This window comes from Schistocerca serialis, chromosome 4 (genome assembly GCF_023864345.2).
Source record: "Schistocerca serialis cubense isolate TAMUIC-IGC-003099 chromosome 4, iqSchSeri2.2, whole genome shotgun sequence".
Classification (NCBI taxonomy): domain Eukaryota; kingdom Metazoa; phylum Arthropoda; class Insecta; order Orthoptera; family Acrididae; genus Schistocerca; species Schistocerca serialis.
Genome location: NC_064641.1, coordinates 948672652 through 948691010, shown reverse-complemented (window position 1 = coordinate 948691010; position 18359 = coordinate 948672652). Strand labels below are relative to the sequence as shown.

Genomic DNA, 18359 nt, shown 5'->3' with positions numbered 1-18359 from the left:
ATATGTATCTTTAACCTGGCAATATATGCTTCTGAATCCTTATATTTGTCCTGTAGCCACTCCTGCTCAGACATTTTGCACTTCCATCCAATATAATTTTTTAGACGTTTCTACTCCATTTGGCCTGCTTCATTTTTGTATTTCTTCTTTTCATCAATTGAATTCAGTATCTTCTATGATGCCCAAGGAATCCTACTAGGCCTTGTCTTTTTCCTATTTGATCCACTGCTGCTTTCACTATTTCATTTCTCAAAGCTATCCAGTCATCTTCTTCCGTATTACTTTGCATTGTTTCAGTCAATTGTTGCCTAATGCTTCCTTTGAAACTCTGGATCTTCCAACTTTTCCAGGTCCCACCTCCTTAATTTCCTACCTTTACGCAAATTCATCACTTTTAATCAATAGTTCATAACAGATAAATTGTGGTCAGAGCCCACACCTGCCTCTGCAAAAGTCTTACACTTTAAAATCTGATTCCCGAATCTCTGTCTCACCTTTACATAACCAACTGAAACCTTCCTTATTTTTAGTCTCTGCACATTCCTCCACATACACAAACTCCTTTCTTTAAATTTTTTTTATATTCAGTCTTTTTAAAGAATTACATCAGTAGCTATATATTGTCCACTACTCCTAACATTATTACTTACCACTTTAAATAATAATACTATGTTGGTGAATTTTATTTATGCACATTTTCACAATGAACAGGAAATTGACACATACTTTCTAAATTCAGTTTTAAAGCACCAAAGTGCTGTAACTGAGATCTGATGGATTATGATACTACATGCAGACAAAACATGAAACAGCAGTAACAACAATTATGATAAATTAACTTTTCTTTCAGTTTAGCAATGGAAAATCCAGGCAGTCAGAGGCAGTGGTCACGTATGTGAGATGTGTTTGCACGCACATGTGTGTGTGTGTGTGTGTGTGTGTGTGTGTGTGTGTGTGTGTGTGTGTGTGCATAGTCTAATTTGGAAGGAGGCCTTTTGGCTAAAAGCTTAATTGTTGCTAGTCTTTTTACAGTGTCTATCTGTGACTTCTTATTTTCATAACATTGTGTCTCCCCCATTTTCGTAACATTGTGCCTCTCCCCCCGCCCCCCCTCCCCCTCCCCCCCCCCCCCCCCCCCTCCATTTAGTTTGAATTATTTTTAGTCTCTGCACATTCCTCACATGAGAGGTCATGTTTTAACACCAACTACACATCAGTAAACCAGGAATTTGAAAACAACCAATTAAGGTTTTGTTGATGAATAGATTAATGCACTTCATCATGGAATACTTCCTCTTGCGTCTGGGAATGACACACTGTGTTCTAACAGAAAGCATATTTTAGCAATATTAATTGTAGTAGTTTATTCCCTCATCCTGTACATGTTGTGTAGAAAATACGCTGGTGTCCAAAATTAAAGCATCAAACCATTACTTCCCTGTCCCGTGTCTAATTCATGATATAATCATGCAAACTCTAAACAGATGTCTGTTCGATCGTGTTCTGCACAAAAGATAGCATTCCGGTCAACGAACAACCCCACCAACGATGATGTCAGGGCATCTATCAAATGCGGTAGTGTTTGCCAGGTAGCCCAAATCCACGATCACTGTGTACACTGTCACAGACGGTGCTGTACTACACAGTGATGATGCCAACCAGACTCTCTGCAATAGAGGGACATACATAGAATGGAAGCAGGACAGTCAAAAACTGATGTGGCCTGATGGCTTAATGTGAATTGTTCAGTTGTTTTTCAAGTGCGACGACAGTTCATAGAGATTGGAACTGTATACTGAAGATCAGAGCCGGGCCGACCACATGTGACATCAGAAAGAGAGGAGTGTTATTTCCCTGTAAGGGGTCGACAGTACTGCCTTAGTACTGCACGGCAACTGGCATCTGATGTTTTAGCATGCACCGGACACATTGTATCGAGGCAAACAGTTACATAAGGCTTGTGCACAGTGGCTTTTATTGCCAGAAACATGTTGTATGTGTATCTTTGATGCGTCTTTAAAGAAGGGGATGTTTAGAGTGGAACCGTCAACATACCACCTGGACGGTCGAAGAGTTGGCCGATGTTCTTTTCACAGATAAGTCCCGATTTGGTCTGGAGAGTGAATCTCGATGGATTTACATCTGGAGGGAAAGTGGAACACAATTTCAGGACCCGATAATGTGGAAAAGGACCAATATTGAGGAGGGTCCCTAATGATGGTTGCAGGGATTATGCTGACAACTTGAACACCTCTTCATCACTTATACAGTTGAACTGACACATTTTAACTGCTGTCAGGTACCGCGACGAGATTTCTGGACCTCACGTGGGGTTGCTGTGAGGTGCCGTGGGCCCAGACTTCGCACTGATGGACGATAATGCTCGGTATCACACAGTACAGGAGGTTGATATATTCTTGGAAATGGAAGAATTTGCATGCATGCCATTACCTCCTCACACTCTCAATTTGAATGCCATAGAACAATTTTGGGATGCACTAGAAACACGGGTAGCATCACGATAGTTTCCACCAACCACTCTTCAGGACTTGCGAGCAGCTCTGCAAAAAGAATGAGTATTACTGCATTAACATGAGATTCGTGACATTATTTGCAGCATGCCTGAATGTTGTCAGGCCAGTGCTGCTGGTAGAGGTGGTCACACCCAATACTGAGAATATTAACCAGTTGTCGGAATGTGTGTCTAAATCCATTAAGTTCAAAAACAAAGAGCATTTTTGTGTAACGTTATGCATGTAGCAGTTGATTACGGTCTATATACTTTCCATAGTTTCTACTTTACTATCACCTGTTTGTACTGTTTTGTGGCAAAATAAACACAATTTGCAAAATTTATGTCTGTTGCTTTAATTTTGGACACCAGTGTATGTACTATAATGAGGTGATGTGTCCTTGATATATGTTCATACATTGTTCAACCTTCAATTAATTTGTCAAGAAGCAGGTCAGGTGATCATTTGATACTGTACTATTTACCGGGACATTGCACCAACTGTGTGGGAGGGAGGGAGGGGGATGGGGAGAGGGAGGGGGAGAGGGATCAGTGTAAACATTAGAAAGTAAAAGCAAACCTGTTTGGAGTTATCAGCATCCTTTATGAGCCCTGTTGCTTGATTAATATCATTGTTATTCTCTGTTGATTCCTGAGCAAGAGTACGTATCTTATTCTGTGTCTGTACTACTAGTCGATCCACCATTTGCTGTGTGGAACTCAATAGGAAACCCTGTAAATAAGAATGAGATTTAAAATCTATCACTTTTGCCTCATAATCCATTCGTATGAGCAGAGAATAAATAAACTTCTCAAAGGACATGAGTGTTAACATGAGGCAAAAGGAACTTTGCAATGAGGGGGGTAGGACAAGGAGGGGGGCGGGGGTCAGCGATATGCTGTCACTTACTTCTACAATTTATTATTATTATTATTATTATTGGTGTAGGTAATACCTTAAAACTAATAGTATACCACATTAATGCATTGGTTTGAATACTTTATGAGGTATGAATATCATATTTATTGAAATTAACTTCAATCGATCATTGAAATCTTCTATGTGAGCAACAAACAAGTTACCTGCTGCAATCTGAAGGCCTGGCCATTACTGTATATTTTTGGTGTGACGTTTCTGTGCAGGATATCTTGGATTTTCTTCATAACGGCATCTGTTCTTTCTGCAGAAGTCTTCATACAGGGGACAATGTCATAAATTGGAAAAGGCATGTAGCGTACAGTATAATTACTGTAACAATGAAGCATATGTAAGTACTATTGAACAATTTTTGATGCAATATATGTTTGTACAAGAACAGAGAAGCTCATACAGATTCCATTACAGGAAAAAACTGCACACAGTATCTGTGTCTAGTTTAAATACATGGTGACATCTTATAAATAAAAGTATTACATTGCCGTTTTCCAGTCACAATTAGAAGTTAGATTTTTGATGGATGATAACAAGATTTACCTCTCCAATGCATACGCTATGTCCGAATAGCCTTGCAATGTTATATTGTTGCGATCATAAATTATTGTTCGCAATTTCGAGTTGATCTGCAGTGCTTTTGCAAGCAGCCTGGCCCCATTGTCCCCCATCATGTTTCCACTGAAACACCAATCCAAATACAAACAATAAATAACAAATAGCAAGGATAAGAATTCATGAGACAGATGAATGGTACCTATTTACTGTTTGTTATAACAGGAGTAACTAACACACAAAAACAGGAAAAAGGAAACACACATTACATCTCTAACTTTGGGACATGAAGAGTACTGTTTGTTTATGAGGAATGCGTGAGGGAAATAAGAAAAAGCATGATAAGATAAAAGTTCATAGCAAAACTGCACAAGTGAGAGACAATGAAACTGACAATGTGATGGAACAATAATGGTTACAATTCAACAGTCTGGAATGTACCAATATATGATATTAGGATAAGTATGAACAAGCAATGGAAAAATCCAAGATGGAATAAAGACAATATTGTGAAAAGGATAGATTACTACACACCATATAGCGGAGATGCTGTGTCACAGATACGCCCAACAAAAAGACTGTCACACAAGTAAGCCTTCGGCCGAAAAAGCCTTTGCTGGAATTAGATGACACACACACACACACACACACACACCACAACAAAGCCAGACTGCAACCAGCAGCCCGGGATGGGAGAAGCAATATGGATGATAGGGCTATGAAGGAGGGTTGCACAGGGAGGGGAGGGATAGCATGGTAGGAGTGAGAGACAGTAAAGTGCTGCTTGTGGGAGCATACAGGGACAAGTTGGAGAGAGGGTAGGACAGCTAGGTGCATTTGGGAGGTTAGAAAGAGGGTGCCGAGAGGGGGTGGGAGTGAGAGTGGGGGGTGGCAGTGGAAAACTACAGAAGTAGAAAGACTGTGGGTGCATTGGAATATTAGAGGGCTATGTAGTGTCAAGTGGGAACAGAGAAGGGGATATGTGGGTGTAGGACAATGACTAATGAAGGTTGAGGCCAGGAGGGTTAAAGGAACATTGGATATATTGGAGGGAGAGTTTCCACCTTCACAATTCAGAAAAGCTGGTGTTGGTAGGAAGGATCCAGATAGCAAAGGCTGTGAAGCAGTCCTTAAAATGGGGAATGTTGCATTGAGCAGCGTGCTCAGCAACTGGGTGGCCCACTTGTTTCTTGGGCACAGTTAGTCGGTGGCCATTCACGTGGACAGACAGCTTCTTGGTTGTCATGCCCACATAAAATGCAATACAGTGGTTGCAGCTTAGTTTGTAGATCACATGAGTGATTTTAAAGGTAGCCTTTCCTTTAATGGGATAGATGATGCTTGTGACTGGACTGGAGCAGGTGGTGGTGGTGGTGGTGGTGGTGGTGGGAGGATGTTTAGGAGACATCTTGCATCTAAATCCATTACAGTGATAGGAGCCATGAAGCAAGGGGTTGCAAGCAGGAGTTTTGCAGGGATGGATGAGGATATTGTGTAGGTACAGTGGGCACTGTGGGAGGAAGGGTGGGAAGGATAGTGAAAAGGATGTTCTCTACTTCAGGGCATGACAAGGTAGTTGAAACCCTGGAGGAGAATGTGACTCAGTTGCTCCAGTTCCTCTGTGGTTGGACAGTGGGAGCTCGGGAGGTGGTGGATGACTGGAGAGATAAGGCATGGAAGATCTCTTTCTGTACAAGGTTGGGAGGGTAATTACCCTGATTAACCTGCTATCTGTCCCCTCCCTGCCCCAGCCTCCTCTTTAGCTCCATCACCCAGATTGCTTCTCACATCATGTGCTGCTGCTTGCAGTCTGGCCTCAGTAGCCAGAGACTGTGTGTGTGTGTGTGTGTGTGTGTGTGTGTGTGTGTGTAATTCCGATGAAGGCTCATTTGGCCGAAAGCTTACTTGTTTGGCAGTCTTTTTGTTGCGCCTATCTGCGACTCAGCATGTCCTCTATATACTCCTCATTGTAATCTATCCTTTTCATAATATCTGCCACACGTAAAGGCATATATAAATTTTGTAACAATCTTATATAATTTATCTAGTCTTTTTAGAAATCAATTTATTATTTTTATTCGTATTCTGATAATAATTTTGTTTAGATATTGACAAGCATACAAATATTTCTGTGTTGGTTGGACTGTTAGTAGTTGACACTTTAAAACAAAACATAAACAATTCTCATTTTGTAATTCCAGGAAAACTTTTAGGCCGAGTGAAACTAGTTTTTTGTTAGTATTTGTGGAATAAACTTCTGCAAATGTTAGGAACATTTTCCAGCTAATAATCTTCATGATATAAGCAACTTAATAAAAAGCACTGTTAATGAACAAATTTTATCAATTTCAATATTCAAAGCTAAGAGCCACGTAAAACTTCATGCTGCAATGTGAGAGGCACAAATTAATGTGGAACTGGATGAGGCCATTCGATATTCAGCAGCAGTTTTTGATTGTAATTAATGAATCCCCTGTTCCTAATAATGAATGACGTAAGCAGTGATTGTTAGAAATATATACATGCAGTGGCAAATCAGGCCTTGGGACCTCAGTTTGCGACAGTTTCTTGTTAGACAGTTTTGTTACAGTTTTACACAATAAATATGAAATTCTAAAAGAGACCATCGTGTCAACCTCAACTTCAAGAAATCTCTCTTGGTGTTATCAGATCATAAGCTACAATGTCAATAACTCAGCAAGTTGGAGCAAAATTTGGTGGAGCAGATACTCACAAAATTCTTTAACAGTGTCAGAGAGTGCCAAGAAATGACAATGAGTATTTGCTAACTAGCTGTTACGCTGTGTAATATTTCAAGTCGGTAGTTACACTGAACAAGAGGAAAGTAAGTGGTCAACCACAAGAGGTCAAATCCAGAGTCCAGAGAGGGGTCCACTGCCTGAATGGAAACAAAACAATAGGAAGGTCCATATGGCTCAAGAATCTCTAAAATCATAACAGACTATGGGAGAGATTTGCAGACTTGCTGATACTGCGAACTACATACCCTCACTGTGACTATACAGGGTGTTACAAAAAGGTACGGCCAAACTTTCAGGAAACATTCTTCACACACAAAGAAAGAAAATATGTTATGCCGACATGTGTCCGGAAACGCTTACTTTCCATGTTAGAGCTCATTTTATTACTTCTCTTCAAATCACATTAATCATGGAATGGAAACACACAGCAACAGAATGTACCAGCATGACTTCAAACACTTTGTTACAGGAAATGTTCAAAATGTCCTCCGTTAGCGAGGATACATGCATCCACCCTCCGTTGCATGGAATCCCTGATGCGCTGATGCAGCCCTGGAGAATGGCGTATTGTATCACAGCCGTCCACAATACGAGCACGAAGAGTCTCTACATTTGGTACTGGGGTTGCGTAGACAAGAGCTTTCAAATGCCCCCATAAATGAAAGTCAAGAGGGTTGAGGTCAGGAGAGTGTGGAGGCCATGGAATTGGTCCGCCTCTATCAATCCATCGGTCACTGAATCTGTTGTTGAGAAGTGTACAAACACTTCGACTGAAATGTGCAGGAGCTCCATTGTGCATGAACCACATGTTGTTTCGTACTGGTAAAGGCACATGTTCTAGCAGCAATCAGGTAGAGTATCCCATATGAAATCGTGATAACGTGCTCCACTAAGCGTAGGTGGAAGAACATGGGGACCAATCAAGACTTCACCAACAGTGCCTGCCCAAACGTGCACAGAAAATCTGTGTTGATGACGTGATTGCACAATTGCGTGCGGATTCTCGTCAGCCCACACATGTTGATTGTGAAAATTTACAATTTGATCACGTTGGAATGAAGCCTCATCCGTAAAGAGAACATTTGCACCGAAATGAGGACTGACACATTGTTGGATGAACCATTCGCAGAAGTGTACCTGTGGAGGCCAATCAGCTGCTGATAGTGCCTGCACACGCTGTACATGGTACGGAAACAACTGGTTCTCCCGTAGCACTCTCCATACAGTGACGTGGTCAACGTTACTGTGTACAGCAACAACTTCTCTGACGCTGACATTAGGATTATCGTCAACTGCACGAAGAATTTCCTCGTCCATTGCAGGTGTCCTTGTCGTTCTAGGTCTTCCCCAGTTGCGAGTCATAGGCTGGAATGTTCCGTGCTCCCTAAGATGCTGATGAATTGCTTCGAACGTCTTCCTGTCCTGACACCTTCGTTCTGGAAATCTGTCTCGATACAAATGTACAGCGCCACGGCTATTGCCTCGTACTAATCCATACATCAAATGGGCATCTGCCAACTCCGCATTTGTAAACATTGCACTGACTGCAAAACCATGTTCGTGATGAACACTAACCTGTTGATGCTATGTTCTGATGTGCTTGATGCTAGTACTGTAGAGCAATGAGTCGCAAGTCAACACAAGCACCGAAGTCAACATTACCTTCCTTCAATTGGGCCAACTGGCGGTGAATCGAGGAAGAACAGTACATACTGAAGAAACTAAAATGAGCTCTAACATGGAAATCAAGCGTTTCCGGACACATGTCCACATAACATCTTTTCTTTATTTGTGTGTGAGGAATGTTTCCTGAAAGTTTGGCCGTACCTTTTTGTAACACCCTGTATAAGATCTCTCTCTCTCTCTCTCTCTCTCTCTCTCTCTCTCTCTCTCTATCTATCTATCTATCTATGCATTTTGACTCAAAGTGGCTAGCACATAATTTACCAATAAATCAATGGCTCCCAAACCGCAGGCCACAGCCCACTAATTGGCTAGAGGCAGTGTGCCACTGGGCTACAAATGCCTGTGGAGAGATGAAGACAAGATAAAAATTATCTAGAACTTCAGGGGTTTCACTCGTCAATGACAAAGGTGAGCAAATACGGAATAGGAGCTGACATGCTCTATTGTTATCCTATACTACTCACAAAGGAATGTCAATTCTACACATCAAAATCTGCCCCCCCCCCCTCCCCACCTACCTACCTAAACAAGCTGCTACAAAGGAAAAATGTTAGGTTTTTTTTTCCTTCTTAATGTTGAAGATTATCAAATCGTGTGCCACCAAGTGGCCTTCTCTGGCTTCTCTTGGCATAAGCATATAATGTGCCACAATCCGATTGCAATGTATGGAGTTGATAGTGTCTCGGATCCAACTGCTGACAAGAATGATTCGCTTGAATACCCTCATTTAATACACAGACACAACAAGAAAGAAGGAAGTTTGGTGTTTTATGTCGTGTCCACAACTAAGATTACAAGACATGGAGCTTTGCACAGATTTCCTAGTACTGGAGGGGCAGGATGCACCATGGCCCTTTTAAGGAATCATCCTAGCATTTGCAGCGAATGATTTGGCTGATTGCAGAAAACCGATGTCTGAATGACCGATCCGAAAACTGAACCCATGTCCCTCAAATGCAAGTTTAGGGCGTTACCCACCACATCACTTTGCTCAGTCCCTGTGGACATAAGGCTGAATTAGGAATTTAAGTCATATTTGTTTCCTAATAGAACACACGTCTGTGCAGAATGTCAAACTGAACGTATTTCAGACGCCTAATTTCTAAACTGTTATTTCATTTGGCTACCAGTTTCAGCCACCTTCCGGCCCACTGACCGATGTGCACAAAGGTTCCAACCTTGGTTCTGGTCAAAATAGGGGGCAGCATTCAAATACTGGAATATGTAGATTTCTGCTTGATACAGTAATAACTTCAACTGAGTCCTGCAACCATCTCTGGAATACACAGACTATATCTGTGCGGGTCTGTAGAACTGATATTGAGATACTGGCATTTTATTGATTGGAGACTCCATGGCACGTTGTGTGCACCACAACCTAATAAGGGATAGAATCGGAAGGAAAATCAGCATTGGCCATATTTTGTTGTTTTATTGTCAGAAAAATCGATTTTCGGTCGCTTAGTGATCATCTTCAGTGCTGTAAGATACAATTAAAATTGGTAGGCACTGGTATCAAGCTATAACCACAAGCTTAGAGCGATCACACAAAAAGTTTTATGTGATTGCTCTAAGCTTGTGGTTATAGCTTGATACCAGTGCCTACCAATTTTAATTGTATATTACAGCACTGAGGATGGTCATTAAGTGACCGAAAATCGATTTTGCTGACAATAAAACAACAAAATATGGCCAATGCTGATTTTCCTTCCAATTCTACTGGCATTTTGGCATGCTCAGTAATTTTTACAGATAAGTAGTTTTGTTTGTTTTTGTGTGTGTGTGTGTGTGTGTGTGTTAGAGAGAGAGAGAGAGAGAGAGAGAGAGAGAGAGAGAAGCATTAACACCGGCATATTCTGTAAGCAGACGCGCATTTCATGGGATTCGGAAACAGAAGAGACATAACACAAACTGTATCAATTGCTGCAATGACTGAGGTTACAGTGATTTGTAAATTCTATTATCTCTATTAATTCCCGTTATGACCTAGCTCTGATGGATAAATCACTAACAATGGAGGTAGAAAAAATCTCCAATAACTGAAGAACACTTGTCATACCATTAGAATTTAACATTATAGAGTCTCAGTGGGTCAAAATACATCTAACAATGATACAGATTTTTTTGTGGCAATAGTGCAGAAGGAAAATGGTGAAAGAAGGGACATGTTAATGTAAAACTGAAGAGAAGAGTGGCATGTAGGTACAGTGATGATGGCCTGGGCACTGTTTGCACTGTCACAGTCATGTCATGTCACGGACAAGTGTGAACACTGCCATTTAAATGTTTACAACAATACTTTCAAACATGTCAGTAGATGCACAGGCTGTGCACAGCCTTGTTGTGTTACTGTATCCTCCTTCAGTCAGTGACTGTGTGTTGTACCACAGGTCATGTCTACTGTTAGTTACTGCTACTTCAATTAAATATGGATGCTTGGTTTCAGACTGGGCCTTGTCATAAGACACAAAATTCAAATTAGCGATGAAGAAATTTGCAAATCAGATTCTGTAAGTAGCAAGATTGTCTTACCAACAACTTCGACTCCAAGTAGTAGCAAGATAGCAAAGAACGCCAACAGATTTTCGTAAATATAACTAACCATCTGGAATGTGTAGGTAAGTCTCAATTTTTTCAAACCAAGAAAAGAAATTTTTCTTTGACTAAACCCACCATGATAAAAGTCTTCACAACCAAACATACAAAGTACAAGAGTTTCTTATGAGCTGTCTTTGTTAACTGCAAAGAAGGGGTCAGCTCAAAGCGTGGGGAAAGTTCTTATTATAACCAAAGAAAAAGTAATAAATAATCCTTTGTTTGATGAAAAATTTACACAAAAAATAAATGCAAATCCATTATCAAATACACAACTCTGAAGATAAGAATTAACGAAATGTCTGAAAGTGTGAAAGGAGCCATCATTACTGCTTCAAAACAAAGTTAATGTTTTCCACTGGAGCTTGACAAAAGTAAAGATGTTGCTGGCTATCTCATTTATTAGCTTTTGGTCATTTTCAGTTGAATGGCAATATTGATGAAGCACTGTTTTTCTGCCTGTCTTGGGTGACAAAAACAACAGGTGAAGAGATTTAAAATCTATCAACAAATTCATGAAAGAAAATTTAGGCTGGTCAAAGTGTGTAGGTTTCACAGCTGACAGTGCACTTGCTATGTCCAGAATTCATACTGGCTCAGTCACCAAAGTTAGGTCAATTGCTCCCTTGGTTTGGTGGGCACACTGCAGTATACATTGAGTGTCTCTTGCAGTTAAAGGTTTGGGCGAAGGTCCAAAATACATTTGATGATGCAATAAAAATTGTAAACTTTATTAAAGCAAGGCCTAAAAACTCTCAACTGTTAGGTGTGATGAAATGGGCAATGAACACACACAGCTTCTACTTCACAGTGAAGTTCGGTGACTGTCAAGAAGCAAAGTATTGTCACATGATCACCTCAAGTTTCCCCAAGAGAAATTCCCAGATATTTCCCTGATTTCAAGGCAAGTTTTGGCATTTTTCCCCGAAAAATTTTGAGATCTTAAGGTTAAGTTAAGACGTAAGTTGACAATCTGTCTTTGCAGCTACGGTACAAGGAACAATAGCGCAAATGAGGAAATATCTTTAAAAAAATAAAATGAAAAAACTTGCAAGTAAATGGAGTTTCCTGATGAGAGCAAAAATCTTAAGTACTAACGTCAACATCTTTTGTAATGAACGGTTTTTAGATGGAGAAAAATGTTGTATGTGTTTTATTGAGACCATTGATGTTATTTTATTTCTATAAAACAAAATACGCATTTCCTTGGAGTCACAAGACAGACTTAAAATACCTTCACTGATTTCAGAAATAACCTCAGAAAAAAGTAGGCCTCTTTAAAGAAGTGTATAAAGTGGGAAGAACTGTGCAAACCAACCTGTAGTTGACCGCCAATAAAATGTCGGTTCTACTATGTTCGTTACTGTCGATTATCACCCACTGTGTTATATTTATTATTTTATAGGTATTGTGTGATTTTTCTTTCAAGAAATATACAAATACATAGCATACAAACTGCCAGCAACTGACACAATTTTCTTCTTCTTATCGTCCATACTTTTTAACATATAAAGTACTTTTGCAGTGCCAAAATGTATTAAACAAATAAAATGTCTATAAAACACCACAATGTACAATGTACTTGCAGTGAGACAGTTGCAATTCCTGAAATCTGTCGCCCATGGCCTCTGACCTGCTGAGGAGCACAATAGTCCTGGGTCCATGGATAAACCATGAAAATCTGCTGCATTACACCAGGCACAAACAGACCCACCCTGTGGGCAGATCTGTGAGACCTGATCCAGTGGGCAGGGACTGCACATTAGGGGGAACCAAACGGCTTCAGATCGGCAGGTCCAATCCATTGCAGATACCCGCAGAAATGGCCTGCAGTTTTGGCCCATCGCAGAAATCCACTGGTGTGGACAGCTATTCATGAGCCACAGACAGCATGTTGATGAAATGAGACCAAGGTGATCAATCCACTAAACAAATAACTTGTTCAAATACTCTGACAATCAATAATAATAAGGACGATAGCAATTCATTGTAATGATGATTGCTAAGCTGCAGATAGGCATCTAGAAAAGACAATCACACTCTAACAACTAAATTTTCAGCCATAGCTTTTGCCAGAAAACAAGAGCACAAACACATTCACACAATCACTCAGACACAACTCACGCGCACATGACCACTGTCTCCGGCCACTGTACCTACAATCTCTGAGAATCAGTTCCAAACATACCACTCCTCATGCCTCTCTACCTCTCATTAACAGTTGCAAGGCTAGCGGCAAGAAGTGGTGGCAGCACTAACTGCAAGCTGAGGGGAGTAGTAGGAAGGGGAGAAGCAGTAGTAATGAGGGAGTACAGAAGCAATGAACGTACTCAGCTGCACACAGCCAGTGACAATGCGTGACACCTCAGTAAACAAACCATTTTATCTACTGACTAAATAAAGAGATGTTTTCCAATTTTTTTTTTCAAATTTCCCTGACAGATTTGAAATTCCCTTATATTCCCTAATTTCCAGAACCTGTGGCAACCCTATGTCAAGCTTTTCCGAACTCCACTACAAACTCAGGATTTTTCTTGTGAATGGAGATTGTGATGAGAAACTCTAAAATTCTTTCTTAGACTGTGTGACCAATGAAGACTAGTTAATGTGATTGGTATTTTTGTTGGATATTTTTGGTGCCCTCAGTGTTCTTAACTCACAAGGGGAGGTCACCAATCGCAACACGCCGATTTTGCCCAAACTGCCTGTGTAGGAGGAGATGCGTCTCCACATCACGTGCCTAAATATTTCGCCTGAGTGGGCCTTAGGAAAGCAGAAATGCTCTCGAAAGTTTTTCCGATAGCGTTGTATACTTTAATCAGCGCTCTGTTCATTGTTAACAGCGTAGCGTAATGGTCAGGCAAATTGCTTACGAAACAGGTGACCTGAGATCAATCCCAGGTGCTTCCTAATTTTTTTTTCTGTTTTTTCTCACTGTTATTTTACTTTGTTTCCTCAGATTGTTCAACTATTTACCATAAAATTTAAATACATTCAAGCTTTCGAATCAAATATAAAACAATCATATTGTAAATGACATACAAAAAGGTTAGAAAATAAAATATTATTCTTATTACGTATATGACGCTAACAGACGTTACTCTAACTGACCACTGGAATCACAAGCGTCGCGTCAGCTATCGACGGTAATGGATTTCTCACCAGTGAGTGTCGTGACTGTATGTATTAGAATGTACTTCTATTGTCAGTTCGCAACAATTCGTGGAGCTGTGAGTATCATCGTGGCAAAATAAAACATGGCAACTCAACAAAAAGTGACTGACAATCTCTAAATGTTTGATGAAGATTTCAAAGCAAACTTCACCAGTGTTCTTTCCTACGCTTTTTCAATCTATAAAGAAAAAGGGATTATTACTGACAAACCTCCTATGTCCTTCAGAAATATTCATAGGTGAAGCAATTGCACAGGCAGTTATTGACGTTATGAATATGCATTTCATATAGTATGACGAAGATCTGATACTATGCACAGAGCCCAATGAAGAAAATATTTATGAAGAGGTACGTGGAAGATCTCTCTCTCTCTCTCTGTCTCTCTCTCTCTCTCTCTCTCTCTCTCTCTCTCTCTCTCTCTCTCTCTCTCTCTCTCTCTCACACACACACACACACACACACACACACACACACACACACACACACACACACACACACATTTATCATATGCAGTCTCTTTTTATCTGTCACAGGGTGACTTCTTCAAGTACAGATGAGGATTGTACTCCTGAAGTTTCCTCCACGAGTTCCTCACATACATCAGCAACATTGGCTGACAAGAAGAAGGTCCTGGAATTTGATAACGCCTATCCGAAATGGAAATTTGCAACACTGAAGTCTAGATTCCCAATCCTGAAGAAAAGGGATTATCTTAAAATTTGGAGGAAAGAAGTACACCAAGGTGGCACCAGACATGAATAGTTGTCCTTAATTGACTTGGAAATATGGAAAAAATTTCAAGATGCATGACGCTGCTATGAACAGGTGCCAACTAGAAACCTACAGCAATGGGCAATGACCACTGCATTTCCGTATTTGTCAGAGAATTTTCACTTCCATGCTTCTAATAATAAGAAAAAATATTCAATAAGGCAGTGAAAAATCACGAAATTCGTCAGCAAAAATGATGTCGCAACTTTGGACGAAACAGTGGCAGCAGCAGAGAAGTTTCATACACAGATGAGACATTTAATGCCACATTTCAACATCGACTATATAATTAACACTGACCAGATCGGATGCCAGTATGAGTCAACGTACAACAGGTCTCTGGATGTCAAAGGTGCAAAGACTGTTATGGTGAAGCACAGTACAGTACAGTTTAACCACTTCAGGGAAACTTTTACCCCTTGTGTTTTTATGTTTGCAATAGCCTGAAAATAAATTCAGTCCTTGGGTTGCCACTGTCAAAAAATTAGAAGACGAGCACGAAAATGTTGTCGTTACTTGTTCCACGTAAGGGAAACTAACAAAAGAGCTTTATGCAACATTCTTGAAAACACCACTGAAGCCATACATCACAGACAAACAGATTCAACCTAGTATGATGAGACATTTACGAATGAGCTAGGCAAGGCAATGTGTACCACGAAGGTCATTCCACCGAAACGTACACCGCTGGTTCAACCGTGTGATGTATATATCTATCGCCAAGTCAAAATTCTAATTAAAAAGACTATAAAGTGCCCCTGAATTGCTCCAACAACAGCGAAAAATATCATCAAGAGAAGACGCAATTAAAATACATTCGATCATGCAGCATCAATTTAGTGCTCCTGTGTTCACCCCTATGATCCAGTACGCTTGGTTAGCATCCGAACTGATATCAGACAAACCGTCGTTTCAAAACTTGAATGAAATGTCCTTTCCGATGACGCATGTTTTGGCAAAATGTAGCTACTCAAACAATGCCTTCCATAAAATGTGCCTGGAGTGAAACATACATACGTTTTACATGTTTCTATGGTAGATGTAACCATAAAAGCTGCAAACCTTCTACTGTGATAATGAATAAAAAGTAGCGCACGTAATCACAAGAATCTTTCGAAACTTTATTTTCATTAACACTTTCGCTTAATTATATAAATATACTGCTTGAATGTGTTTAATTTCTACAGTAAATAGTTGAACAATCGGAAGAAACAAAGTAAAATAAACATGGGGAAAAACAGAAAAAAAAATCTGGAAGCACCTAGGTTTGATCCCAGGTCGCCTGTTTCGTGAGCAATGCGCTTGACCAACATGCTACACCGTTAACGACGAACAGAGTGCTGAGTAAGGTACATAGTGCTACTGGAAAAACTTTCGAGAGCATTTTCACCTTTCCTAAGGCCCACTCAGGCTAAATATTTAAGGCATGTGATGTGGAGACCCACCTCCTTCTACACACACAATTTGGGCGAAATTGGCGTGTCCCGATTGGTGACCTTCCCTTGTCAGTTGTGCAAGGATATTCATCAGTTTTTTGCACAAGACAAAGAAGCAATGCCTATGAAACTTCTGCAATGGACTGACAATGAAACTTCTGCAATGGACTCAAAAAGTGAAACAAGAGTTCTTTGACGTATTTCCAGTCTTACATGATTTTCTGGGAACCAACAAAATCAGAGTTGATACACATCAACAACTACAACCATAAAGGACACCTCAAATCTTTGACCTCCAGCAACACTAATTTGAAGGTACACATTTTCCCAAATTTTGCGCAAATTTTTTAGTAGGCTGAATTGTAAACACTAATTTTCTTTAGACAGTAACTTAACCTAAAACAATTTTTGAAATTTTTTTTAAACTAATAATAATTTATTTCAATAACTTGTCTTATACTGTGATTATACATTTTATTCTGCATTCATATGAACGACAAATCAACTAACTAGAGCAGCATCTAAGCCTTTTCATGTTTCTTTTAGGAACTAATTCCCTAAAATTGAGGGCAAAATCCAATGGATCGGAAATCCCTTTTGAGTAGATTACTTAAGAAAATGGAAAAAGTCATGAAGTGAAGACGACTTGCTAACTGAACTATCATGTGACCAGACTAAAATCATTTTTTAAAACACCACCATTGGTCCAGTTCTGGAAAACTGTTTGGCAGAAGTATCCAGCAATTGTAAAAATTGCACCAAGAGATCGAATGGGCTTTTCAACCACCTATCCACGTGAGACAGCTTCACTTAAAAAAAAAAAAAAACGGGGATATATTGAATGTACATAGTGATTTGGGGCTAAAACCAATCAGTTTTACTCCAGATTCGATTCTCTTTTGCGAAACAAACGATGTCAAAAATCGCACAAAGCTTCTTTTTTTAACACTGATCGCTCAACTTTGAGTTTTCATATAATTGTGACAGCTAAGTTGTCTTAATTATGTTTGGTAGTGTGTGATTGTGGTTAGTCATGAAGGTGGTTATAGAAAGTTGAATGATGATCTAATAGCTGTCAAGGAGTGGGTAAAAAGTTCTATGTCCAAACAGGATTTGTTTTTGGTTTAAAAGTTAGTTGGAGGGGATCATGCAAGAGTGAGAGGAAAGGAATGGTCCGGCATTATTTTAACAATCATTTCTTGGGATGTTACTCTACTGTGGATACAACAGCAATATAGTCACCAAGGTAAACTACAAGATTAAAAGAAAAACAATGGAAAATTGTACTGAAATGCAGGAGGATCTGCAATGAATTGACACAAGGTGCAAGGAATGGCAATTGAATCTCAATGCAGACAAGTGTAATGTGCTGCGAATACATAGAAAGAAAGATCCTTTATCATTTAGCTACAATATAATGGTCAGCAACTGGAAGCAGTTAATTCCATAAATTATCTGGGAGTACGCATTAGGAGTGATCTAAAATGGAATGACAATATAAAATTAATCATCAGTAAAGCAGATGCCAGACTGAGATTCATTGGAAGAATCCTAAGGAAATGCAGTCCAAAAACAAAGGAAGTAGGTTACAGTACACTTGTTCACCCACTGCTTGAATGCTGCTCACTGTTGTGGAATCCGTACCAGATAGGGTTGATAGAAAAGATAGAGAAGATCCAACAGAGAGAACAGAGAGAGCATACAAAACACACAATTCCATTAAAAATACACTACAAAACTGAGAAGAGACATAGATTTATACTAAAACACAAGTATATATTGATTACAAAGCAACACTTGTGATAGTAGGTGCTTGGGGCAAGAAAGGTACAACATTCAATGTCAAGATACAAAGAACATGTGAAAGCACAGAAGTATGGGGCAAACCATTCCACATTTGCAGATTATCACAGGAAGCATAATCACAAGCCAGCCTC

At 39.8% G+C, this 18359-nt stretch overlaps 1 protein-coding gene across 1 annotated transcript in view; it reads right to left on the bottom strand.

The window, feature by feature from the left end:
- LOC126473606 (F-actin-uncapping protein LRRC16A) overlaps positions 1-18359 on the bottom strand; it is a 517910-nt gene that overhangs the window by 159446 nt on the left and 340105 nt on the right. The window contains exons 17-19 of the mRNA XM_050100768.1: positions 3987-4124; positions 3596-3761; positions 3093-3245 (exon numbers count right to left, since the gene is read on the bottom strand). Coding sequence (XP_049956725.1) covers positions 3093-3245; positions 3596-3761; positions 3987-4124 — 457 coding nt within the window. The remainder of the gene's footprint in view (positions 1-3092; positions 3246-3595; positions 3762-3986; positions 4125-18359) is intronic.